Genomic DNA, 27,551 nt, shown 5'->3' on the forward strand with positions numbered 1-27,551 from the left:
TTAGAGTTAGGTTTAGGGAATCACTCAGATCCATTCAAGTTATTTACTAAAGTTGCTATATTTCTGTTCCTTCCCAAACGAACATCTTTGAGATACACAAAATTATTCCACTCCCATATTTGTTCATGCTTAAATGCAACTAACCAACCAAGAACACTACAAGTAGAGGTAGTATGTTGTTATTTCATCAACAAAGTATTCAAGCTTTTGGTCTCTCTTTCCATCATTTAGTTCTGAGGCAAGCATCCATCTACAAACAGGTTCATGAACTCTGAATAGTGATGATGTATCTGAATGAAGAAGACATTTGTCCAATCTTCTTGATGGCTGGTTGCATAAAAAGTTTCCAGTCACTTTCAGATGGACAAATATTTCTTACTTGACTCTTACATATGTGAGTGTTTCCCCAAAGCATAGATCTTTGCTGTGTTGACTATTCAAATAATGTCCTCTGTAATAGCCTTCTCCTTCACAACTCCCATCGCCCCAGCCAGCATGTTGGTTGGAGATCATGGGATTTTGGGGTCCAACACACAAGGAAGGCTAACTGATAGCACTGGGAGAGGAACTGATATGAACCTGGATGTAGTAATCGCACATATATTTTCAACTGAGATATCCAGGTTTTCAAAAATAGAACTTCCTTGAAGTTTAATCTCTTGTGATTAAGGTATGAACAAACAGTTCTTAAATCTGTCAACTGCTGGGTCTTTTATATTCAACTTTTATTTGGAGTGCATAATTTCTACCACGTATTGTTGTGTCATTTATTGCCAAATGTTCCAGGGTCAATATCTTCACAGTGCTACAGGCTGCAGCCTCATTAGTGATGGGTGTTGTTTTTGTGAAGTTTCAGCTATTTAGTGCTTTGTTGCAGTTAACGTGGGACTTCCTAAAGTCTCTCTTGAGTTACTTCATTGGATTTTGTTGACATCAGAGACTTATGTTTTCATGACGGTTGGAGCTGAATGGTTGACAGTAGCTTCTTTTGTCACGCACATTCTGTCCAGTGAGGCTGTCCACTTGGATTTGGTTTTTTTGCCTGATACACAGGGACAAGATTGTGTTGCAAATGTGTCCCCATAGATGAGGAATGTCTTTTACTGGAAAGGAAGCAAAAGGAATTTGACATAGACTTGCCCAAATGATGCACCATAAATGATGGAGAGCACATGTACATCAACCAAGCATACACCATCTGCCCGTGACCATCCAGAGAAACACTAACTGTTCAGTTATGGTTCAGCAGAAATAGACAGAAACTGGAGATAATCTGTTTGGCAAATGGTAACCTTCAAGCTTGAAGTGGTTTACTAAGCTGGTTCATCCCTGGGCTTGTGTCCTTCTGATTAATAGGACGCCTCTAGATATCAATTGCACCTCAACTATCCAGCAAACGAGGCCAAATCCAAAGAATGCTGGAAACTAGCAACATCAGAAGATAACCCGATGTCCATCTGTTAGAAGACTTCTAGGAAGGACACAAAAATGGCCTACAATGACTGGATTTTAACAAACTAGAATGAATCCAGATGTCCTGTTGCTTTGCACATCTCCAAAGGAGTGATAGGAGCCCTGTGTAATGGTGAGCAGATGTGGGATTCAGATGTGTAAATAAATGCCACCAACATGCTGATGGAGTTGAGGCTTTTGGCAGAACATTATAGTAATTCCCTTTTTACACTGGGATGTTTGTTCAACTCAACTTGATGTCCTCAAATATAAATGTTTTCATTGATTTTTTCCCCCCTCAATGTTAACAAATGTTCCTTCTTTTTTAAAGAAGTTTTCTCTCTCCCTCCCACCCTCCTTCCTTCCCTATCCACAAACAAACACACACACATACACACATGCTGGATCCTAAGCATTTTATTTTATTTTATTTTATTTTCTCTTTTCTTTTTTTTTTTTGCTCCATTGCTGTTTCAGGGATATATGTCATCCTTAAATCATTCTTCCAGAAGATGTTTTAGATGCCCAGACCCTCAGCCTCATTCTCATGTACAAATGAATAATAAAGGAAAAATGCTATTTTTCTTCCCATTTTCCTTCCAAGGATTGGTATTGCTATTCACAAAAGAGTACGGGCAAGAAAAGAGAAAATGATAATGTTATCTAATCACAAATGTTGAATGAATATTGATCTTGTAGAAGTGGAAACAAGCAGTGCTGATTGCAGGGAATATTATACATTTGCCAGCCGGAGTATAAAGCAGGAGAGTAGACTTAGTCTGAAAAAAAAATACATATTCATGAATATTCTTCCTGTTTTATTCCTCCAAAGTTTCTAAAGATGGAATGTTTCTTTGTGCGTGGGGTTTTTTTCTCTCTCTCTGACGTCCATGAAATCTGTTTTGGCTTGTTCTAGAAGACTTTTCCTAGCAGAAATCGCTGTCTGACACATTTCAATGTAGGGCAGTGTTAAGAAGTAGCCTTCAATTAATTCCACCCTGAAATGTCTGAATCAGTTTTAACCTGGGAGGGCAATGTCTGAAGAAGGGAGAGGCCTTAAACCTACATTCCAGCCTTCCCCAAAATTGCAGGATGACACTACTTCCTTCCACTTTTCATTATGGACTTTGGAGACATTCATGGTGAGAATAAGTAGCAGAAGAACCTCAGGGATGTAAACCATTGTTCGACCTGTAGGAGAATAGCACAAACCTATGCAAATAGTTTCCGCATAAAAAGGGTCATTTTTTTTTTTGTAATGTAATTGTAGGTCTTTCCACCATCAACCACTTCCATTTCTCCCTCCACTTAATTTTGGAGAATAAAACAATGAAAAGAAAATGGTGCCCCTTAGAGATTCGCCGATGATAATTTTGGCAGCGCAATCCTCTCTCTTTCATGAACAGGCTGTGGAAGGGTAGAAAATGTGTGGCTGAAGAAGGGTGCAAGCCCATGAGGTAGACTAAGTGATGAAACCAACATCCCAGAAAAGTTAAAACTCCTTTCAGGTTGGTTATCATGAGAGAACACTGGAAGCCTGATTGTACTGTACAGTGGCTCTTCCTCCTTATAGTCAGGGAATGAGGGAGGTGTCTGTCTCAGCCACTTCCAGGTGTTATCTGGACCTTCTAGACTTCAAAACATGTTTATCCTTTGCCCCCTTGGCAATGGAGCTCAACTACCTCCATCAAGGCCATCTTCCTTGCTCTCAACACATGCTTTTTGTGGGGTGTCCTTCCCCATTTCAACTGTTTTCCTTGCTAAAATTATCTATGTACAGTGGGCTATAGATAACACTCCAAAAGTGAGCACAGTCAGGAACCCAGATAAATCCAGTGGGGAAAAAATAAGATAAGTTGGGCAGAAAATCATAATCATTCTATTAAAATATATCAAGAAATAACTATTCAAGTTCTGGCCAAGACTTCTGGATCAGCTCACTGATGGAGATGATCTGTCTTTGGTTATTGGAGTATTTTTGTAGGATGAAACAGACACCAAACTGCTCCAGTGAACCCTAGAATGTCCTGGTAGCTCATCCATCTTCTAACGTGACTGTGGCCAACCTTTGCATTCTAAATTCTCCAGAGAGGAAGATAAATGGAAGAGTCCCATGGCCCGGTACACCATAAATTCCCCAGACATTTGTGTGTCTCTTCTACATTAGCTGGAGGCAAATGTGCAGAAGACACGCACCACTCTTCTCGAGCACAGACGCAACAGCCAAAGGGCTACCAGCATGTCCTCTTACCATGATTTGTTCTCCTAAATACATGAAGCGTCAGCCCCTGTTCTTTTCTTTTCTCTCTTTTTTTCTGAAAAGGAAAGGGCTGCGAAGCCAAGTCTGGTTTTGAAAACGTAATTTGCATCCATACATTCAAAGCAGACAAACTCTAATGAGGTGGCGTGTTTTGTATGGGATAGCTGGTTTCTTGTTGGAAAAAAAGGAAACGAAGAAACAAAAACAAGTCCTTTGGATTGCTGTTGTTCTATAATCACTCCTTTGGCATGAAGCCCAAGCTTATTTTTTTTTAATGGAATTATGTCTTCTTCCTGCTTCCTTTTCTATGTAGTCTCCCTCGAGGCACATCTAACCTTTTGTTCAGAAAGGCAGAGTAGCCTACTAGCAGATCCAGAGCTGTCTGGGTAATGAAGGCCATCAGCTTCCCATGGAAGCAAAACAGCTCAAAAGAAATGGGATGGACTCTACAAGTTGAAACAGATCCTATCTTAGATGGACATCATTCACATCCTACCATGAGTAGTAAGATGATGGCTGGTTACTCATCGTGATTCTTCTGCTTCACAAAAAGCTGATCTGTGCATGAAGCTACTTTTTTTTTAAGAAAAGGATGCAGCTACAAAATCTTGACTTTGCTGGCTGAGAAACATGATTGTGGAAAGTTATCTTGGGCTCACTTCTCCTTCAATGCTTTCTGCAACCCCCACCCATTTCCACATTACAGGGAATATGTACAGTGGTGGGATTCAAATATGGGAACAACCAGTTCGCTGTGTGGATGTCGCTTCCAGAAGACTGTTCTGGGCCTGGGCAACAAAAAATTAGCTATTGGTTCTGCTGAAGTGGTGCGAATCGGCTGAATCCCACCACCGGGGATGGGAAAACAAATGGTACTACAACAAAAAAGGACCAAAATATTTCCTGCATCAGTGAAAGTCTGCGGTTCTTCAGATTTGTGCCAGACATCGAACTGGCCATAGCTTAACAGTAAACAAAATCTGCATTGCACATCGAAGGATTCACTGTTCAATCCCCAGCAGGCCTCTCCCAAGTTAAGATGGAGAAATTCTGGACTAAAACTTTGGAAATTTAATGGCATAATAATCTGCAGGATAGACCAATGGCAGACTTAGCAAAATGCAGGGTCCTAGGAGTTCCTGACTGGTAAATTTAAAGGTTTCTACCTCAATCCAAGAAGAAGAAAAAAGAACTATCCATGGAGCTTTCTGGTAAGAGTGACTCCATATCAAGAAAAACTATCTGCTCAAACTCTTCATCTCTACAACAGCCATTAATTGATCCAATTTCTCAAACCTGTAGTTGTTTCTTAAATCTTCCTCATGTTATTACAACATCAACACTAACATTGTTGATATTGCCCAGTTGGGGTAATGAAATGTCTACCAGAAAACAACCAAGTTTAGGGAGCACCAAGGACCCCTCGCTTATAACCTCAGGCCCTCCGAATCTCTACCATTATACGTCCCATCCTCCTCTACTACCTTCATGCCCACAACTGCTGGACATGATGACAGTTGTAGGCCAACACATATGGAAAATGCCAGCCTGGTGACAGTTGCCCTCAATTCCAAGTTCTTCATGCTTATCTCCTTTTGTAGCTTGGGTTGATTTGCAAGCTCTCTTTGGTGCTGTTAGTTCCCGAGAGGTTCAGATGTTCCCTCCAGTCTTCTTCCTCCCTCTGTACTGCATCACAGCACAAGCTACATAAACAAACAAGGCAGAGAACATCCTTCTCTACAACAGCAGACACTTCTGAATCGCAAATTACAAAATCATGAATGTCAAATGGCCCATTACATTTGCAGAAGCAATCAGCGTAACAGCACAGCCAAAACTGAGCGTTCACCAACAGGCTGGCTGGTTGGCTTCATGTACTTCTGAAGTCAAACAGGAGCGAGACCTTTGAGAGAGGGGTAACTGTTAGACGTTCCCCCCTTTTCTCCCAAAACATGAAAATTGGAATCTAAAACAATTGTGGTCGTACATCGAGGCCAAATTATAAGGAAAGAGAGCCATTCAGATCTTCCCCACACCGGCCCTGACGTCAATCTTTTGAGCCATCCGGCCGGTTTAAAAAAAAAGCCGATTTATTTTTATCTGTCTCAGTTCTTTTTACTTAGAATTGCTTACGGGTATTCATTTTAGGAAATCTATTTCCAAGGAGGTGCGCTTCAGAATGCCTAAGCAGATGCTTTGTGCGTTAGCTCATAATTAATTTTAATAGGATATTACTTGTAGCTTCATGTTGGGGCCCTCTTGTAAACGACCAGCATCTCACTTCCTTTTCATTCCAGCTGCAATCATCTCCTAGTTAAAGGTGTTTTCCTTCTCTTAGATTTCGGTACAAAAGCTTTAGCTGCATGCACATTTCTTTCCAGGTGTGAAACCTGAGTGTGAGCCTACCAGCCTGCACAGCTAGAACTCAGCTGAAAGTGTTAAAACAATGGTGTGTTGGGTTGCAGGTGTTTTTTTTCTCTCTCTCTCCTTTTGCAAAAACTGGTTGTTAGCACCCCATCAAAATCCTTAGCTCAACGGAAGAGGTGATAGAACAATCTAATCTATCAATGCAATGTCAAATGGCACATCTCTTTGGGGCTAATGGCCAGGGCTGGCATCCTACATCATGCCAGGTACATTCTTATTCCCTTCTCGCACTCTGTCCTTCCCCTCCCCCAAAGGGGCAGGACCAGCTTCACTAAATAGATGACGTCAGGACAAAACTGGGATTTTAAAAAGTAAGGTAAATCCAATCAAAATTAGATTAAATAGAACAGATAACAGCGATTGCCCACATCTTCAATAGTTTATTCCTTCTGCAAAACTGAAAATTACAATGGGGGGAAAAAAATAGAAGGGATTAGGGTTAGAGCCCAGAAAACTCTTGGAGGCTACAAGCCATTCTAGAGCCCCTGAGGTATGGCTTAAATGGAAGTTTATAGTTGTGCTTTATTTCTTCAATCAACTGTTCTGCAGTAGGCTTTCCTTTTATGTTCTACCAGGATATTGGTAGCTCAGGGTTGAAATGAGGGGTCCTTGTGCTCTCTGAGATTGGTGGTTGTCCTGCAGATGTTTCATGACCCAACTAGAGAACATCATCAGTGCTAGAATGGAGGAGGAGGAGGAGGAGGAGGAGGAGGAGGAGGAGGAGGAGGAGGAGGAGGAGGAGGAGGAGGAGGAGGAGGAGGACGACTGTGGAGTCCTCTCTGAGCTTGGTGGTTTTCTTACAGATGTTTCATGATCCAGCTAGGTAACAACATCAGTGCTCTTTCATTTTCATTTCACAACGATGCATTTATTCACCGTGTCACGGTCATTCATTATATTTCAGTCTTACAACCTAGCTGGGTTTCACGGATTACAACAGTCTCTTTTTCTGAACCCAAGACTTATTAGATCATGGCTACTGAAATCCAAGCAGATCAGTGAGGCACAGTCTGTAGGGTTCACAATCTCTGGCCGAAGAAGCCAGGATCCTGCAATCATGCAGCAGTTAGCCACTGAGTTATGATTGCCTACAGTCAGCACTGCAGAGGTCACCTTTCCTAGCCTGCAGTAATAGGTTTGTTGCTAATGATCCAATTGACAGTGAACAACCCAGATGAACGACCCAACAGATGTCCAGCCTTCCCACTGTTCCAGCTTCAGGTGTGCATTTGGCCTCACCTGGCCTAACGCCACCTAAATTCCTCAAGCTGACCAGCAGAAATGCTGCACGGAGCCTGGGGAACTGAGAAAAGTAACGAAGCTGCATTGCCCCAGAACGGCATTTAAGAAAGACTGCAGACTAACAACAAACTCCTTTTGCTGGCTAGTATCTGCAGTGCGTGTGGGATGAGCGTAGCTCAGAACAGAAAAGGAGGAGAGCACCTCAGTCAGCAAAAGAGCTGAGTTTCTGTTCCATCGAGAATTAATTGATGTTTGCAGGATTGCGCGCCTCGTGTTTTGCTCTTTTTTTTTTCAAGAGATGCCATCTCACGACACGCGAGTGCCAGAGAAATAAATGTGCACTGTGGATTGTGCCAAAATACGCAAAGCACCTTTCTGATACTGGCTTAAAATCACAAGCACAAAACAAGACAGGCCAGATCGCTTGTTGGGTGATGCCAAATCACACACGGTCCTCTTTCAAGGAAGTCTGATCATCACCGCATCAGCAAAATTCAGCTCTTTGGGCTTTACTGGGACTCTCCGGTAATGCCCAGACTCTTTTCTGGAATAATTTCCTTGTACCTTTTAAACTGGCCTATTTGCCAAACTACATATTACACTTTAGGGATATTTCATCCAGACCACTGTGGGCTGCTGCATGGAAGAACTGGGAAATCAGTTAACATACTTCTAAATTCTAAGATAACCTCCTTCACCCCCCTCCAAAAAAGTAAAAGTAGAAGGAATAACTTTCTAAATGCCTGATGGTCAAACACTGAAAGTTAGAGATGCCCAAGAAGACCATCTTAGTTTCCTCCTCCTCCTCCTCCTCCTCTCTTCTGGTGATGTTTGAGTTGAGTTTGTTTTCCCACCAAGAGGCACTGAAATTAGGAGTTTGGGCTCATAGTTTTCCTCCCCCAAAAAATTTGATTGCTATGTGATTTCTGGTCCTTGAACCTAACTCCTTAAAAAAAAAAAAAGGAGCCATGTTGATAGCTTGAAAGAAATTCAGCTGAATCTTTCAATTTTTTTAACTGAATTTGAAAGTCCATTTCTGGCTTCAAACGACAGAAGGTTCTTGACTTATGCACTGCCAGCAACTTCTAAATATAGCCCATATTGCTCATAAGAACTGGCACTTTCCTGTATGGGTGCCAAGAGTTCCATCTTTCATTCTCTGCTTCCAATCCAACCATTTTTCCATTCTTTTCCTTATGTTTCAGAGACACCAACTGAATCCCATTCTATGGAATTTGAAGCTGTTTGTGCTCCACTAATATCCGTAGTTTCTCTAGGAGCCTCAGAGATTTTCAAGATATCTTAGTCTTGAGGAGTGTAAAAACAAGAACGAAGTTCAGAAGTCAGGCATTGAGAATGTAAGAAGGGAGTGGATAAAATGACATGTTGTTTAGCACCTAAAGGACTTCCCGGTTCACACATTCCCCAAAACTCACTATTTGTTTAACCAAATAAACAAATAATTCCTTTAGGCATCATGAGGTTTAATTTGGGCTTTAAATGTTGAGGCCACCTAATCCCTGTGCTTTGCAAACCATGACCAATGTTACATGTAGACCTAGCCAAACGTGGTTATGGCTAGGTCTACATGTAACATTGGTCATGGTTTGCAAAGCACAGGGATTGGGTGGCCTCAACATTCTAAGCCCAAATTAAACCTCATGATTGCCTAAAGGAATTATTCAGCCCATAAGAACGTTGGCTATAACTGGACAAAGTCCTTAAGATGGGATGAGACCAATTTAGAGTGAAGAGAAATAATGACTTTCTGTGCTTTGAGTTCAACATTCTTGGAATGTCGGGGGTAGGGAAACCCCAAAACTTGGGCTTTTCCAAGGGGGAAAAGCCCAGATTTGGGGGTGAAGAACAGGACAGCCCAATAGTCTTTGAAGCAGCCCCTGGAGAATTCTTGTGCCACTGATGGTTGCAAATGAAAGAAGTGAAGATGTAGCTGTAGGCCAACTAAGGGTTTCAATAAAATGCATTTGGAAAAGACAATAATCAGAGATGTTTTGAGCTAAATAGTCACATTACCTGATCTAGTAGCAGCACTACTACTATGAGTAGTGGCATCTTCACCAATACTTTCAAAGAGATCCATAAGATGGACACAAGTACTTCTCTTTCTCCATGCTGCTTTTCTCTGGTTATGACCGAACTAATGTGCCTACACCAGCTTTTCAATTCAGATTGAATTTCTGTGGTTGGGCTCACCCAATATGTGAAATTATAATGTGGTCTGTTTGATGTGCTTTATGAACAATGGTTTATGGCTCAATTTTATATACTGAGCCAATTAACTGGCTTACTTAACAGACCATGGCCAATCTCAGCTTAGTGGAAACATATTTTGAACATCTTTTTCCCAGACTTGGTGCAACTGTGGCAAATTTTAAATCAAATCTGGTGACATTCAGAACAAATTCTACAGTAACCTGGAGAGGGAAAACAATTACCTTCAAGACTGACTGAAATTTACTGTTTACATTCGGAGATCTGCTCTTGAACAAATTGATTCTTTGCTGTTATTTTCTGTTGAAGTGTCTAATGGGGAGAGGTTTTCACTAAATTCTGTTGTCTTCAATGAATGCTCATAACAGTCTGATTGTGGAGGAGGAGGAGGAGGAGGAGAAGGAGGAGGAGGAAAAGATGGGTGGAGAAGAAGTTGAGTGGAGGAGAAGGAGAAGGAGAAGAAAAAAGAAAAAGAGATGGAGATGGAGAAAGAGGAGAAGATGGGTGAAGAAGGAGAAGATGAGTGGTAGTGATGGAGGAGGAGGAGCGGGGTCTTGCTTTTGTCTGACATTTGTCTTTCACTTTATTTTTAAAACAGCTACTTTTGAAAGGGGGTGGGCCAACAGAATTTCTAACAGCCGAACCATCCCTGCTGACAACCCTTTGCTTCTTCCCCTATGGAAGTGCAAGATGGATAAGGAGTCACAAGATGATCAGTTGATCTGGCAGCCTGAAGATTTGAATTACAAAAAAAAAAAATAGTTTTTTTTTTTAAAGATTCAAGATAGCCATGCATTTTAAACTAGTCTAAATGACAATGCAAAAATAGGAATGTAAGGAATATATTTCCAGGAAGGAAGGAAGGAAGGAAGGAAGGAAGGAAGGAAGGAAGGAAGGAAGGAAGGAAGGAAGGAAGGAAGGAAGGAAGGAAGGAAGGAGAGAAAGAAAGAAAGAAAGAAAGAAAGAAAGAAAGAAAGAAAGGAAGGAAGGAAGGAAGGAAGGAAGGAAGGAAGGAAGGAAGGAAGGAAGGAAGGAAGGAAGGGAGGGAGGAGAGAGAGAGACAGAGAGAGAAAGAAAGAAAGAAAGAAAGAAAGAAAGAAAGAAAGAAAGAGGGAGGGAGGGAGGGAGGGAGGGAGGGACTGTTGTAAGTTGAGGACCACCTGTAGACTTTGAGAGCCTCGTCTTCACAAGTTGGTTCAGTTTTCTGCCCATATCTGCCACCTGGTGGCAACCTCATCCACAGCGCCATCCACTTCATCATCTTAAAAATAAATGCAGAAGAAGGGAGTATTGAATAATTAAAATATACAAAATGGCACTTTTTGTAGAACTATGTCTAGACTGGTGCCTTCCCAACTAGACCAAGCTGGCTCTCTCTTTAACCACTAAACCAAACGGCCGTTGAGCCGTATCTCAAAGTTGGTTGCCAACCCCGGTCTTTGCTCCCTGCCAGCAGACAACTGGTCCACTCATTTCTCTGCCCGATAAGCCAAGGAGTAGACTCACAAAACCAAAATAGAATCATTCATATTCAGTATGAATATAACATTTTAACCATCTGCTATTTTTTTTTTCTTTTTTCTTTGCTAAGAATTAGCAGTTGGCTGAAGAAAGATAGGAAAATAGAATTCTTACCACTGTTTCTTGCAGCTATCACAGCTTGGGCTCAAGTTGTGAACTGCGAAATAGTTGACTTGTCAGAAAACAGTCCTGATCGCGAGTCACAGCCCCCCCCCCGATTCTGAGCAGATAGACAGACGCCCTTGAAAAAGGACACCACACAAAGACAATGTGACCTAAATGCAGATTCTTCAAGAGAACTGGGAATTTACAGTAACAGTAACAAGAGTTGGAAGGGACCTTGGAAGTCATCTAGTTCAACCCCGTGCTCACGCAGGAGACTTACGCTATTTCTGACAAATGGCTGTCCAGTCTCTTCTTAAAAGCCTGTTATAAGGCCAAATTGGATTGCATTTGGGGAACGTGTGTCTGAAGTACTTACTTAAATTATTTTTTTCAACATAGAAATATGATATATGTTATAAGTTTTTGCAGCCATGGGGGAAGGGACCCAGCTGGAACTAACACCCTCCAAAGTCACAAAAGATCAGACAACATGCCTTCCCTAGCAAAGTGGACTGCAATCTCGTGGCCCTAATGGTTATCCTGGGTGGGAATTATGGGCACTGGCAAATGCTGGAGTAAGAAACAGATTTCATGCCTTCTCTTTATCCAGGAGTCCTCTGGCTGGGGATGATGGAAGGTGTAGTCCATCTACATGGCTGGGGAAGATGGGAAGTGTGAGTCTAAGAAAAGCTGGCTTGGGGAGGTTCTTTCTCAGGACAGAAAAATATCATCGTACCCCTCCTGCAAAGAAAAGACAAAATATAGTTCATAGAAAAGACTTTTTTTGGGCACCATGAAAAATTCAGCAGAGCTTGTAGTCCTCTTTGTTAGGGAACGTATGTGTCTGATTTTTTCTGAATTTGGAGGGCATTAGTTCCATCTGCGGCCCTACTTACAAAATATATCATATTTCTATGTTAAAAAAAAAGAATTTAGGTTAAGTACTTCAGCAGAGCTGAAGAAGCTTACGGTAACAATAACAGAGTTGGAAGGGACCTTGGAATCATGTGGTCTAGGATGAGAAGCGAAACGTCTTCAAAGAAAAACAAGAAGGTCTAGTTGCCTCTTGAAAAAAACATCTTTGAAACAATCTAGATGAGTGAGAATCTCCACAGACGTGAAAAAAATCAGATTTCCTAGGAACTGCTGCCATCTTGTGGTATTTCAGTGCACCAAGCTGAAGTTCAAGAAGATCCTTCTCAGACCATGAATGTTGCTAGCTGATAGCACCTGGCTGATGTTGGGCGTGGAAGCGAAGCAAGGTCAAACCTGGTTAATATTTGGAAAGGAGACCACCATGTCTCTAGCCCAAACTGAGAAAGTTTCAACATCTTTAGATGAGAACAAACCACCACTGTCCCCTTGCCAAAAATAATCCTATGTGAAACCAGCTTGTCTTAAAGGAAACTTTAGGCACGTGTGAACACACACATGGAGACACATATTTCCCCCAAGTTTTAGAAATCTTTATGAAGCAATTCCTTGGTTGCAGGATTCAGCTTTCACCAACCTCAATTTTTTTGGCCATATCTGAGGGGCTGCCACAAAAAAAGAGGAAGGGTCAACCTGTTCTCCAAAGACCCTGGAGGCTGGACAAGAAGCAACAGATGGAAACTAATCAAGGACAGAAGCAACCTGGAACTAAGGGGAATTTTTTGACAATGAGAATAATTAATCAGTGCAACTGTTTACCTCCAGAAGTTGTGGGTGCTCCAGCACTGGAGGTTTTTGAGAAGAGTTGGGACAACCATTTGTCTGAAATGCTATAGTGTTTCCTGCTTGAGTAGGGGGTTGGACTAAATGACCTCCAAGGTCCCTTCCAACTCTGTTATTCTGTTATATCTGTTAGCTGGATAGTCACTCGTCCCTTAAGGGTCTTCATTTAAGGAAATGATGCTCACCTCCTGATAGCTGCATATTAATTATTGATCTGCAATGTAATTAAGGCATGCAGCTATCCTATTGCCAGTGTTTTCATTCAAACCCACTTCCAATTCCTTTATTCATTCCTGGTTCCCCTTTATACTTCTCAATTATTTATTTAATCTTACCCGATATACCTGGGATTCAAATATGTGAACAACAGGTTCTCTGTGTGGATGCTGCTTCCGGAAATCCATTCTGGGCCTGGGCAACAAAAAATTAGCTACTGGTTCTGCCGAAGTGGTGCGAACTGGCTGAATCCCACCACTGACTTTCAGTCACTGAAATATATTGTATAATCAACTCAGAATCCATTCCAGATCTTGAAATAAAATAACAAGCCCCAATTTTTACAAAAACATTCAGCTGGTGTATTAGTAATCTTTAGGTGCTGGGCAAATTGCCATTTAATAAAGCCTGCAAAACCAAATGAAGATTGAAAAACCACAGATTATATATTCAGATGTCAAATAAGGAGCATTGATAAATAATAATTATTATTATAAATTTGCTACCCGTGACGGCCTACTAGCAAAAAAAAAAAATTATTGCTGCATTAGCCAGGCAGTTGAGTTAAATGCCCGCCAATGCTAAAAAATTTGCTTCTTTAATTATTCTCGCCAAAAATCAGCACTACATGAGCCATTCTTAAAGCTTTGATTTAAAATAAATAAATTTTTAAAAAGCTACAATGACAATCTATTGCATGGACTTCATTCGCCACCAGAGAGCAGAATGGGACCAGCAACCAAATTTGAGGAGAAAAAAGAAAGAACTAAAAAAAACCTCTAAATTGATTTGTTAGGAATTTGTTGGGATGATGGCAAGATCAGATAGCAGCAAAGCCTAATTGTAGCTGCACAGTTCCTAAGCTGCATTTTCTGGTTTCATAAAGTAAACGTACTATTTCCATCCTTTAATATTGTGCCAGCAATAAAGAGATAGAAGAAAAAATGAAGCAAGCATAAAGCTGATACTCTCCTCCTCCTCCTCCTTATAGTTTCCTCTATTTGTTTTTGGGCTCATCTGATCCAAGCAACTTATTCCTTCTTCTTCTTGTTCTAATTTCAGATCTTAAGGATAGAATTTAATTTTCTGGGTGAAAATATGTTGTACCAAAGGACCCGGGTAAAGTATGTCAGGAAACTGTATACAATTGGACCATTGCACTGAAGTTAAAGTTCATTGGTGTTTGGACCACAGAGGTGCGTATTGCACCTTAAGTTTCATTCTAAAAGAAAGGTGGATTATAACTCTCTCTGTGTATTTGTGTGTGTGTGTTAAACACCACTTCACATATGATCATTATCCAAGGAGCAGTTTTCAGATTTAATTCCTGGCATCTCCAGTGAAATGGTTCAGCTAGCAGATGGAGGAAAAAGAAAACAGACTTTCTGCCCCATTGAGTGAGAGAACCCTAAATTAATTGGACAAACAGCAGCACTTTGTATAAATCAGCTTCCTACATTCCAGCTGGCAGTCAGCAGTAAGGACACTTTCAGATCTCAAACTCTGTAGAACAAGGTGGAGTAAATATGGTGAAGGTAAGGGAGGCAGCATTTGGGTGGGGGGCTTTAGGCCCCGGGGGGGGGGGGTTCTGTTAAGCCCTGAGCTCCTTCTTGTTGTGCTCTCTCTGTCCCACACCTTCAACAAACTTGATTGTGTGCAGTACAGCCACCATATCTGGGTTGCTGAAATCCCCACGTTCCCTAGAAAGCATCACCCCTTTTGTTTCAAAAAAAATTACCCCCTTCTGAGACAACCATGGTAGCATCTCTTTGGTGTCATCCAATGGTTGTCTAGATCTTTGGCAGCCCAGTCGTGAAAGTGCATGGAAGGAGGAAGAGAAATCAAGTGGGGACGATCTACCACCCCTGTTGCTCCTGCTGTCTCCTGCAGATTCTCTAGTGATCCCTGCTACCTCCTCTCTTCTTGCACTGATGATGTTACCTAGTTGGGTCATGAAACGTCTGCAAGGAAACAACCAATCTCAGAGAGCACCAGGGATCCCACAGCCCTCCTTCTCTTCCTCCTCCTCTTCCTTCCATTGTTCTCCACAAGCCCCACTCCCTTCTTGCACTCATGATGTTACCTAGTTGGGTCATGAAGCGTCTGCAAGAAAACAACCCAGCTCAGAGAGCACCAAGGACCCCACAGTCTTTTCTTTTTTCCATTCTCTTCCTTCCTCCTTGAGAAGAGAGATCTTAGCTGAGAAGGTCTTCCAAGCCAATGACAAAGAATTCAGCTGGCAACCTGATTTGCCCCATTACGGAAAGCAGAGACTTTAATTAAGTGAATCCTGGTTTTTATGTAGCCATCAAACTGTGTTTGGGAATGACAAATGCCCTTTGGAGGAGAGGAAGACTTGACTAAAAGAAGAGCACAAGGCCACCCTATTCCCATTCTACTTTAAGACATTCAAAGTGATACTCATGATCTTTGATGACATGTGGTTTTCCTTGACAAACACAAGATTTCAAAATGTGGCCGAGACATAAATCTTGATCTCAGTATTATAGCTAAAACAGAACTCAAATCTTGATTGATGATGTCAGGGTTGCTTCCAGAAGAAACCTTCAAACTTTGCCTCAAAGCTGTCATTATTGAGTTGCAGGAAAAGGAAGTTTGTTAAATACATGGAGAGCAATCCTATCGATTCTGTGATCAGTCCAATTTGATTGCATGGTTGACATGTAGACAGGAGGGAATGACATTTGGTTGTTATCCCAGCTCTGAGTACTTCTCGAGCCAACATCTGCCTATTTTGGGTGTGCGTCTCTTGGGTGCTTCCCAAAAAGTGTGTCGTCCACAACACAAGGTAGCAATTTGGTCCTCAAGAAGCTGAAGACTTGTACTCTGGTACAGCAGTGACCACACCCAGTGCGAGATGCATCAAAATGGCAATTCTCTCCGGAGTTTTGGCAAACATGATTCCTGTAAATGTTTACAACTCTGTTCATGGATCATCAATAATTCAGCTTAAACAAAACCAGCTGGGATCTTTTTTCCCCTCTCTAAAAGGCTTTTTTGTGCTGTTTTTTTTTTCCAACGGAAACATTAAAAAGCCAAGGCCTCGGATACTGGGGGATCTGGTTACACTGAAAGATAATTTTCCTCCCTCGTGATCTTAGATGGGCAAATAAAATCCAGCATTTTGCGAAAAATGAAAAAAATCACACTGAAGCCAAAGCAGCAGCAGAAGAAGAAGAAGGAGAAGGGGAAGAGGACGTCAAAGCCGCATCTCCAACTTTGCCAGAAGACAACTTTTCAAAGCTATGCATTTTTAATGCACGCTGAAAGTCGTAATGGTCTTCAGCTCCTAATGTCCATTAATGATCCGTGCATACCACAAAGATGTTTCTAGCTGATACCTTGGAGAATTCTTTCCGTCCATCTTTAAACTTTCTCTGAGCTTGCTCGCAGATGCAGGCTGCCATTGAAAGGGCCAGCACCGGCTTCGGAGGAGAAGGATGGCATTGGGATTACGGAAGTCGTACTCGGGTAAGAAGGGGGAAAAAAGACAGAAAGACAGAAAGAGAAAGAAAGAAAGAAAGAAAGAAAGAAAGAAAGAAAGAAAGAAAGAAAGAAAGAAAGAAAGAAAGAAAGAGGAAGGAAGGAAGGAAGGAAGGAAGGAAGGAAGGAAGGAAGGAAGGAAGGAAGGAAGGAAGGAAGGAAGGAAGGAAGGAGAGCAGAAGTGGTTTAGAAAGGGGGTAACTTGGGGAAAGGAGCTGGGTAGCTTTTGGTGGGGTCTGCAAATGAAAAGGGAGTTTCAGATTCAACATTTCTCAAGTCTGTTTAGTTCTTTGGGGAGAGGGTAGATTTATACTGTCTCTTTTGATCCAGAAGCTCCATCAAATAATATTTATTTTATTTAGCGTGCGGCAAAATTTTTTTGTTAAAAAGCAATATCACAATCACATTCTCAGTGAGCAACTAGGAGATGAGTTACTCTATTCGCAAATTCAAAGTCAATAAATGATGGAGTTGCATATGGACAGTCTTTGGGGTTTCCCTGATACGATAATGATACCATAATATCAACCAGCAGCTAACAGAATAACAGAGTTGGGAGGGACCTGGGAAGTCTTTACCACATTTGCTCAGGGGGTAAATTTGTTCTCCAGTGTACCAACATTGCCTTGTCTTCAGTAAAACAGAATTCTTTGAATTGTAGAAATGTTTTGTGCAAAATTTAGGTGCAAAAGCGGTCTGCTTGCAACAAGCTCGCTTCTTACCCTGGTTTGTTTGTTGCTCTTGTTGTGTGGTTTAAACTTTACGTACAAAGTAATACATTGGCATTGGAGCAGCTGCCTTCTGAACTTGGAAGCAGTTTCTCTTTTTTTCCAAAAAGAACAGAATGGAGAGGGACACAAGGCCCCTCTTTCAAAGTTCTCCAAAATGTCTTCTTTCAGAAAGACTCGTTGGGGCCAGGGCGCGAGAATGCTGGATGCTTTGGATCCTATTCCAAATCTGCAAGAAAGTTTTCTTTCCGTGACCAAGAATTCCACAAATTTGTTTGTTAACACCTTCATTGCATATTCTCCTGCATTGGCTCCAAATAATTGCAGTCTTAATTCTTAGCAGGTGTAAGATTTTGTGTGGTGCTTCATTGCAATGTGGAATTGACCACTTGGGGTGCTGTTTAAGCATTTTCTGCTGTCAACAACTTTTGTTGGTGTTGCTCTTCATTGGGGGTTGTCAGAATACTCTAAAGGAGATGGATCCGGGGATCTGTACTCATGAAACAGACTGTGGGGGCTTATAAACCATAAATTAAATGCGTGTATTGGTACCACCAGTTGTGATTTATCAATAGTGTGGTTGGACAGCTCTAGATTCCATAAATAGAAGTGGAATATGGTTGTGAGGTTGCTTTCTTGTGGATTTTGCATTACCCAACTAGGTAACATCATCAGTGCTAAGAGGGAGATCGGTGTACAGGGGAGAGGAGGAGGAGGAAGAGGAAGAGGAGGATGACCATGGGATGTTTTCTGAGCTTGGTTGTTTTCTTGCAGACATTTCATTACCCAACATCATCTAGTTGACTAACAAAGCATCTGCAAGAAAACCATCAAGCTCAGAGAGCACCAAGGACCCCATAGTTCAACCTTCAGCTACAATTATTCTCTTCTATGGGTATCATATGACTTTAGGTTGCATAAATAAACGCATAAGGAACATCTAACAAGAAGGATTCTAGTTTGTTTTGACTTTGGACTTTGGACTCTCTTATACATAGCATGGAAACCAGAAGGATGGAAAGTATGTTAACTAAGTGAGTCACAGCTGGTAGGGTTGCCATCCTCAAAAATGTGGAGGGTAGTCCCACAGACAAAACAGCGAACTGGGCCTTTGTTGTAGGCTTTCATGATTGATAAGGTGGTATTCTCCAGATCACCTCCTGCTCCGGGTTTTTTCCAGGCACAGCAGGGAAGCCTGAGACTCCCGCCCCTCCTTTAGCTCTTACTTCGTTCTCTGGCTTCTCTCTCCCTCTGCTTCTCCCTATGCCTCTCCCTTCCTCCCGGAGTTTGCCTGTGGCTTCTCAGGTGCCACCCCGTCTCACCACCCCTGGGGTTTCAAAGCCCTCCCAATCAAGCCATGTTTGTTTGGGAGCCTATCTCGATCTGGCGACGGCCTTTCTTTATTTGCCCCAGTTCGGGGAGGCCCTTCCTCTTTGTCGGGAGGGATCTCGGGGGCAAAAGGAGACTCCGGGGGCGCCTCTGCCTAGAGGGGGAGAGAGAACCCTTCGGACCGTGCGCTCCCTCTCCCTCTCCTCCTCCTTGCGCACCGAGCCCAGCATCTGCATTCCTGCCAGAGGGGGGAGGGGGAGCAGAGCCGCCCGAGGCTTTTGCCGCGTCGCCTCCTCCTCCTCCTCCTCCTCCTCCTGTCTTCTCCTCCCTTCGCCGCCGCGCAGCGCCTGGAGGAGAGCGCAGCCTCGGTCGCTCGGCGTTGCTGTTGCTACTGCTACTGCTGCTGCTGCTGTCGAAGGAAAATCCCGACCGCCCGCCTGCCGCCTTGTCGCCTCCTCCTCCTCCTCCTCTTCCTCCTCTCCCGTGGCAGAGCGCGCGCTCGCCGTCCAAAAGACGCCAAAGCCTCGCTCGGTCCGGGAGCTTCGGGAGATGCTGCGGTGAAAGCTGCCCGGCTGAACCGGACGCCAAGCAAGCTGGCTTCCCCGGGGGAGTTGCGCGGCGGGGGCCGCCCCCAGCAGCCTTAGGTGCCGTTCTCCGGAGCCAGGGACGCCAGAGCGCCCCCTCCGGAGCCCAGCCGGAGCCCCTTCTCCGGGCCGAGGGGTCCTAACAGGTTGTCTACTCGCCGGACGGAGAGGGGCGCAAGGGCAAGAGCCGACTCAACCCAGGAGGGGGGGGGCAGGTGCCGTCCGGCGCCGCTGCTGCGCCAGGGCGCCCGGGCGCTTTTGGAATCGTCCGGGGACCTGTTGGGTGTCCCGCTCCGCTTTCGCTGAAGGCAAAGGAACTTGGCATCCCGGCATCGGAGTTGCGGGAGCTTCTGACTTTGCAGCGGCCGGGCCGGCACCTCTGGGGAAGGGGAGCCGTCCCTTCCTTCCCTCCCCCCCCCCCCCGCCCGTCCCTCCGTCGCCCAAGGGCGCACGCCTCCCCTCCGCCCGCGTCCTCGCCGGGCCCCGGGAGCGGGGAAGACGGCCTAGCCTCTTCCAGATTCCGAAGGGCGGCGAGAGCAGCATGCTGGGGGCCTCCCCCGCAGGCAGCGCCCGCAGCCCCGCCGAGTGACCCTCCAGGGTGGCGGCTATGGCGGCAGCCATCGCCAGCTCCCTGATCCGCCAGAAGAGACAAGCGAGGGAGCGGGAGAAGTCCAACGCCTGCAAGTGTGTCAGCAGCCCCAGCAAGTCCAAGACCAGCTGCGCCGACAAGAAGAAGCTCAGCGTCTTCTCCCGGGTCAAGCTCTTCGGCTCCAAGAAGCGGCGGCGGAGGAAACCAGGTGAGGCTGCGCCCTGGCCCCGACTTGGGGGGGGGGGGCGGCAGAGAGGCGGTGTGGAGTCTGCTTGGCTGCAAGGGGGTCCCAGTGGGATGGTTCTTTCCCTGGAATGGTGGCTACCATCGGTCTTGTCCTCCTTCGGTCCAAGCTTTGGCCAGCTGGCTCAAGTAGAAAGTGCTGCAGTCTCCCAAGCATTGGGACGAGTTCTCCTGGCCCCAAGCAGCCAGCTGCGTTTTAATGGGGTGCCTTGAGCCTGGCGGTGAGATGGATGAGGGCTCTTGCCAAGAAAGCCACCAGCATATCTTGAGGGAAAGCAACTCCCTCCCCTGGGGGTCTTAGGAAGCTAAGTTCTTGGAAAAAGCGGGCCAGCAGTCCCTTGGGTGGAAGGCTCTTCCGCCAAATGACCTTTTCCTTTCAGTCGTGAATGAGGCAAGGAGATGGTCTATCCTGAGCTGCAGGAGCAAGAGAGGAGGTGAGACCTTCAGTGGCTTCTCCAGATCACCTCTTGGAGGGAGAAACCAGAGGTTGAAGAAGGTGGGAGTCAACTGGAATGCTTACATGTTGCAAAAGCAGTGCCTTCTAGGATCTGAATCACAGGGAACCTCTTAAGAAGTCTTCTCCTTCGGGACCAGAGTCTTGGGCTAAGAGGAGCCAAATCTGTGGATGAGATGATCCATGGAACTCATGTGCAGGAACAGTGAACTTGGTGTTCAGAACACCAGGAACACTCAACCAGGAGATCACTGTTGGTGTTATATCTCACAAGCGAGCTTTAAAACTGCCTTGAAGCTGATGCTCAACAGGAGGGGGATAATACCATGTGTCACTGTGATATTATTTGTGTGATGATTTTGCAACACACAGTATATAATTGTGCCTTGTACTGGGAAACTTAGGTTGGCACTGGTGTTGACTTTGCATATATCCATTTTCCCAAATGCCAGACTTAATAGCAACATTGACCAATGTCCTATGTGGAAACAATCTACCCAAGTTTCCTCTTCTTTGTTCTTCAGAATTCAGCAAGAAAATTAGGGAGAGATGGTTTGCATCGCATTTCAAACATGTGCAGGGTTTAAAAACAAGTGGACAAGTAGAACAGAAAGAACTTCAACCCCTCCGGTTGGTGGTTTTATATGGTATTAAAATTTTAAAAAGAAATACATAGTTCTCTTTCTGATTCTCAACCGTCTTCTTCCCTCGTCTGCTGTTCACAAAGTAATTTCATTTGGTGGAAGACGAAGCCTATAAAAAGAAGAAGAAAAATTAAAAATGCCTTGCTTTTATATTTGGGGTGGGAACAAGGTGATTTACCAAGGAAATCACCAATTTTTTCAGAAGATTTCAACATTCTCTGCTTTAACAAGAGTAAAACCTTGGTCGTCCTCACCCAACCCTATTGCATGATTAAAATATAAAAGCTAGAAAAACAAGGGGAGCAGCTTTACCCACAAAAGCTCTTCCGTGTAAATCAGCCTTTTTCTTCTAAAGAAGGAGCAGCCTAACAGATACATTTCCGAAATCTTCCTAAGAGGAAAGAAACATCTGGAAAAAAAAATGATGTGGCTTTGCATATTCAATGATTTGCGATTCCAGATTGGTCAAAAATAAACAAGACCCTAGGATGGATTGATCGATCGATTGATTGATTGGTATGCAATCATATGCCGATACACGCAGAGACAGACGCCTCTCACCTGTCCATGTGTGATCTGCAAACAAAAGCATTGTCCACGCATGCTTAAAAATAAAATAAATAAACTGGCTTTATTGGTTCAAGGAACAAAATCTGGTCTTCCTTTAGGTCTGCCCCCCCCCCATCAGCCTGCACACTCAGAGGACTCAGTTCTAGATTTGGTGGCAACTACAGGCTGTTTTAATTGTTACGCAGCAACGAAATTTGCTATCCAGGGAACACAGGCACCTGGATCTGCTTACAGAGCTGCCCTCCAAGGAGAACAGCTATGTAATGCAAGTGTGTTTAAAACCCTGTTTGCCACTTAACTGAGGGATACACAACTTTTACTTTCCAGTGGAACAGCCCTACTTGGAATAGTAGACCTAACTTCCAGGTGAAGAACCAGATTCATTGCCTGAAAGGGGTTTTTTTTCTCTCCCCCCCCCCAAAAAAGGCAACTGGACTTTCTTTCTTCAAAAATATTTTGCTTCTCATCCAAGAAGCTTCTTTAGCTCTAAATGACTGGTGGGGAACGGAAGGATTTATATTCTGCAAAGATGACTGCAAAGAGCGCAAATCTTTCCATTCCCCACCAGTCAATCAGAACGGAAGAAGCTTCTTGGATGAGAAGTGAAATGTTTTCAAGGGGGAAAAAAAGAGACCAAGGAAGTCCAGTTGTCTTTTGGAAAAAGCACCTTTTGGGCCACCCTAACCTGGAGGGCTAAGAATCTCCTTGGATAAGCAGATTAGTTGTCAATTCATTGTCATTTTAGGTGGATTGCGACTGAATAGGTGTGATGTAGTTACATCCCTGGCGTGTATTTTATTATTTGAGCTTTCGGTCCGTCAGAACAACTTTTGGGAGTCTTGGCAGGGCGGGGGTCTTTTATGGCTCTTGGTAACTGGGGGACCCACACTTTGTACCTCTATCATAGATATTTATGTCTTTTTTTTGTAAAAATTTTTATTTTCAATTTTACAATACATAACAATCTTACAAATACTTCAGATAAAAAATAAAACAAATTGATACACACCACATTCGCTCTTGCCCGCCCATTTCCCCCCAAACCGCATCCCACCTCAAACCAACTTACTTCTAGATATTTATGTCTTAATCCTGTCCCCTTCCTCAAATATACTGACTCACATTCGTGACCGGTCGCAGTGTTCCGTGGCTATGTGATCCCCCTTCTGCGATCTTCAGACCAGCAAAAGTCAAGGGGAGGGGAGTCCGTTTCACTTAACAACCGTGTTACTAACTTGACAACTGCAGTGATTCCCTTACAGACTGCGGCGAGAAAGGTCATAAATAAGTTCGATAGGCAAACTTACGACAATGGAGCCCAAAATTTCCGATACTAAATGAGACATTTGTTAAATGAATTTTGCCCCGTTTTTAAGGGAATCACTGCAGTTGTCAATTTAGTAACATGGTTGTTAAGTGAAACTGGCTCCCCCCCCTTGATTTTTGCTGGTCAGAAGGTCGCAAAAGGGGAAATCACGTGAACCCGGGAGACACTGCGACCGGTCATAAATGTGAAGCATCCCAATATAAATCACATGACCTTGGGGATGCTGCAACGGTCAGAAGGGTGAAAAGCAGCCACCAGTGGTTTTTTGCAGTGGATGTTGTAAACTTTGAATGGTCACTAAAGGAAGTGTGATAATTCGGGGACTGCCTGTGCTCTGGGTGGAAATCAGATGAACGGGATCGCTTGGTCAGTGTGCAGCATTCACACAACCAGGTTGTGTCTGCTCAGACCTTGCTTAGGTGACATGGGAGAAGATTAATTTCAGGGACCTGCCATTCTTTTTCTCTGGAGTTGGCTTCTACTTTCTTAACTGGGCTCAAGTTTCGATCTAAGACAAACCCTTATGCTCATGTCAAACTAACTATGATGCACGTCTTGTTACTTTCTGGAAGGAGATTTCCTTTGATGTTTTTACATGAGGGTGGTCTAAACTTTGGTTTCCGTCCTCCAAGATGGTTATTGCCATGGATTTGGTTCAATGAGGACCTGCCTTTAACCTCAGACACTTGTTCCAGCAGAATTAACATCCATGGTGTATGAAGTGGAGCTGAGAGGCTTGAAGGCTGTGCTATTAAGTGGCTTCCGTGTTAGAAGGACCATGCAAATATTGGAGTATGGATGAATTTCCCCAGCTTGGGGAAGTTTACGTGGAAATGTTGAGACTCTAAGATGAATGTGGCCAACAGCCAAAGACATATTTAAAAGATTAGGATGTTTCCCGAGAATTAGTAACAATCATATTTTTTTGTGGGCAATCTTAAAATCTTTATTCTTTGAAGTCACTGCCCTTGAGTTTTTGGACATGACTAACCTTACTAAAGTTGTAGTGGTTCTTAAGATTTTATCGCCTGGGCTACAATTAGCTGGGTTCACAGCTGCTCTATAAACAAAGGTTATTAACCTAAATGGTCAGATTCATACAATGCTCTATGCCTCAGACAAACACCTGTCTGTGCTGTCACATATTCATAGGCTGCCACGCCGTACGTGATCCACCAGCAACCATTTTAGCAAGCCTTTCCCTGTTCCTTTCTTAATAAATCTCAGATCGTTAAAAAAATAAAAGTTTCCTTCTAGCTGGTATCTTTCTAATCTTAATAGAAATCCAGTCTTTGCTCCTTCGGCCATGTAATATGTTGGAATTTTGATTCTCTATGAAGTTGTTCAGGATTTAATGTCATCCACAGATGCTGTCCAAGGTGCTGATTTAATCTCTCTCTCTCTCTCTCTCTCTCTCTCTCTCTCTCTCTCTCTCTCTCTCTCTCTTCTATATATCTATCATCTATCTATCTATCTATCTATCTCTATCTCAAATCATAGGAAAGTTTCTAATCCCATTTCTTTCTCCTTGGGGAAAAAAAATGAGGCACAGCTTTTGGTCTGCTTGAACCCAACATGAATACAGCAATGGACTCAGATTTCTAACCTTTTCTGCTTGTTTGTTTTGCTCTACAGAACCACAGCTGAAAGGCATCATCACAAAACTTTACAGTCGGCAAGGATATCATTTGCAGTTGCAAGCAGATGGAACCATTGACGGAACGAAAGAGGAAGAAAGCACATATAGTGAGTATATTGTTAGACATAAAAGAGCCTGTTTGGTTTGTTTGCACAGCCTGCTAGTCCATATGCATGGGTGTTTTTCAAAGGCTAGGCTCATTTAGCTGTGACGTCATTGCTGTGTTCATGTTTGCTGTTCCACCTGCCGAAGAGAAACACTTAGACACCAGATAAAACTGCAGAGGTACTTCTGCTTTCTGCAAAACCGGCCCAGATGGTATCTCCATGCATATATATGAATGTATTCATCGTCATTTTCTTTTGAGTTGGGTTTTTGATGATCTGATCAGGAAAGGTTCCTTTCCCATTCCAGTTTTACCTGACTTAAAACCATGCTGCTATTCTCATTTCAGAATAAGGAGAATTAAATGCTCCCACTTATGTGGTGGTGATGGCAACTAATCCTGACGGCCGTTTTGTTTCCATAAATCTTGAGGTTCAGTTCCAATGGTCTGCCTTCCCCTTCCACAGTGTTACGGTGTGCAACAGAGCGTTAGTGTATTTCAGTAAATAGGATGTGTATGAATTGGGGGCAAATAACCTTTTGAGTGTGGTGGTGCACAGATTAGGAAACTATTTCATTTCTTCTCCTCTGATGCAAGCCCTCATTTACAGTTTCAAAAAGCTGAGCTTATCATTCTCGCCCAAGTAATACCCGGCTTCAAATAGAACTGTCTGCTTCCCAGGTTCTAAAATTCAGAACAGAGATAAGATGGCCATCTCTTCTGCAAAACAAATGCTTCAGACATTTTCTTTCTCTCCTATTTTCCTGGGACTCTTTGAAATTCCACTGTTGGTGTAGATGTCCCTTTTTTGATGTAGCAAAAATGGGAAGGATTGTCCTGCCCCTATTCTAGCCTTCTGGGGCTGCTCTCTGTACTTGGGATAATTAATTAATTTAGGGAACAGATTGGATCTCCAAAGAGTGGAAGAAGATGGTCACTTGTTGCTAACATTGTATGGGTGACTTCATCCTCTCCCTTCTGCTGATAGCTCGGGGTTGGTGGAGTTGAAAAATTGTAGATGGTTTGGGAAAATAAAACTATCTGCTATCTGCTACTCTTGTGTTCTCCTGGGAGCATCGGCTGAGGACATTGGGAGTTGTAGTCCAAAATATCCTGGAAGCCCACCAATGAGTTAGGAAGCACAAGACTTATTCAAGAATCAAGTTGATCAAGAAACATTCTGGTTAAATTCCCAAGGAGATTCTTCTCAGTTGATTTTTTTTTTTTTAATTCTGTGAACTTTGCACGCACACCCAAAACATATCCTTTTTTTCTCTCTCTCTCTTATACTGACATTACAGCTTCTCCCATTTATGGGAAAACCTGATTTGGTTTCCGCAATTCAGATGGAAGGACTAACTTTTTTTTTTCTTTTCATTTTTCTCCTAGCTTTGTTCAACCTCATCCCTGTGGGCTTACGAGTGGTGGCTATCCAAGGGGTTCAGACAAAGCTGTATTTAGCGATGAACAGTGAAGGCTACTTGTACACATCAGTAAGTGTCCATTCTTTTTTATCTTTTCAGCTGGGTGGTCTGCCTTGCATTGGACCCTCGACTTATGACCCCCAGATTTCTAAGCTGGTGACATGGTCGTTAATGACTCTGGCTTCCCCCCTGACTTTGCTTGTCAAAAGGTCACAAAATCCAGGACATGCAACCGTCATAAATAAGAGTCAGTTGCCGAGGGTGTGAATTTTCATCACGTGACCACGGAGATGCGGCAATGGTTATAGGTTCTTTTTTTCAATGCTGTTGTAACTTTGAATTGTAAGTTGAGGACTACCTGTAGAAATTGGACAACCATTTGACCAGGATGCTATAAGGTCTCCTGCCTTGAGCACGGGGATGGACTAGAAGACCTCCAAGGTCTCTTGCAAGCCCTAGGATTGTATGTTCCACGTTCTAAATTCCATATTTCTTTTGGAAGATTTAGAGCACGCCTAAATTTATTTAGAGCATGCCTAAGTTTATTCAAGTCTATTTATCTGGAGAATGCAAAAGACTATTGAATTAATGTTGAATCCCTCACCATGGCTGAACTGTGGCAGTCTAAAGGTAACTAAGCAGGAAAATGTCATAAGTTGATACGAATATTATTTCCACTTCTCTGTGGCTGTGAGTTATGACTGAAATAAGCATCTGCAGTGGACAGAAGAAGGCCGGGAGATATTAAAGAGATTTGTCTGATAAAGCTCTGACAGGCTCCATCCAGACTCGCAATAAGTAGATTCGTGGTTTGCTTCCGATCTGATGTTGAGAGGATATTTTGTGTGGTATTTGACTTCTGATCTTTCTTCTACATGTTTAATAAAGAAAATTCAATCATTTTTGCTTGATGATGGAGGAAAAGGTAGAAAGGAAGGAAGGAAGGAAGGAAGGAAGGAAGGAAGGAAGGAAGGAAGGAAGGAAGGAAGGAAGGAAGGAAGGAAGGAAGGAAGGAAGGGGTTGCCTTTCTTCAGATATGTAATTTATTAATTAATTTTGTGGGTGAATTCTAGAAAAGAAAACCAGGAAGGGTTAAAGCCTGAAGCAAATAAATCTTGATGTTGTAAATGTCTGTTTAAGAAAGGGAGTTTGGTTAATGTTTGCTGCTCATGTTTTCATCGCCCACTCGGCCATGCCTGGCTGACCATTGGCTCTTCAGCATTGTCCACCCCAATCTAG

The 27,551-nt window shown here is 43.3% G+C and overlaps 1 protein-coding gene across 4 annotated transcripts in view; it reads left to right on the plus strand.

Annotated features, from left to right (window-relative positions):
• The window catches only part of FGF13 (fibroblast growth factor 13), a 78,982-nt gene that overhangs the window by 38,420 nt on the left and 13,011 nt on the right, over positions 1 to 27,551 (plus strand). For 3 of the 4 annotated variants that reach the window (XM_039354733.1, XM_039354730.1, XM_039354732.1), the window contains 2 exons: positions 24,779 to 24,889; positions 26,278 to 26,381. In XM_039354733.1, the coding sequence (XP_039210667.1) occupies positions 24,779 to 24,889; positions 26,278 to 26,381 (215 nt within the window). Of the gene's footprint in view, positions 1 to 19,760; positions 20,114 to 24,778; positions 24,890 to 26,277; positions 26,382 to 27,551 lie in introns of those variants that run through there. The other variant, XM_039354731.1, reaches the window with a different exon arrangement.

This window comes from Crotalus tigris, unplaced genomic scaffold (assembly GCF_016545835.1).
Source record: "Crotalus tigris isolate CLP2741 ecotype Arizona unplaced genomic scaffold, ASM1654583v1 scf7180000018585.330925593:3314079, whole genome shotgun sequence".
Taxonomy (NCBI): domain Eukaryota; kingdom Metazoa; phylum Chordata; class Lepidosauria; order Squamata; family Viperidae; genus Crotalus; species Crotalus tigris.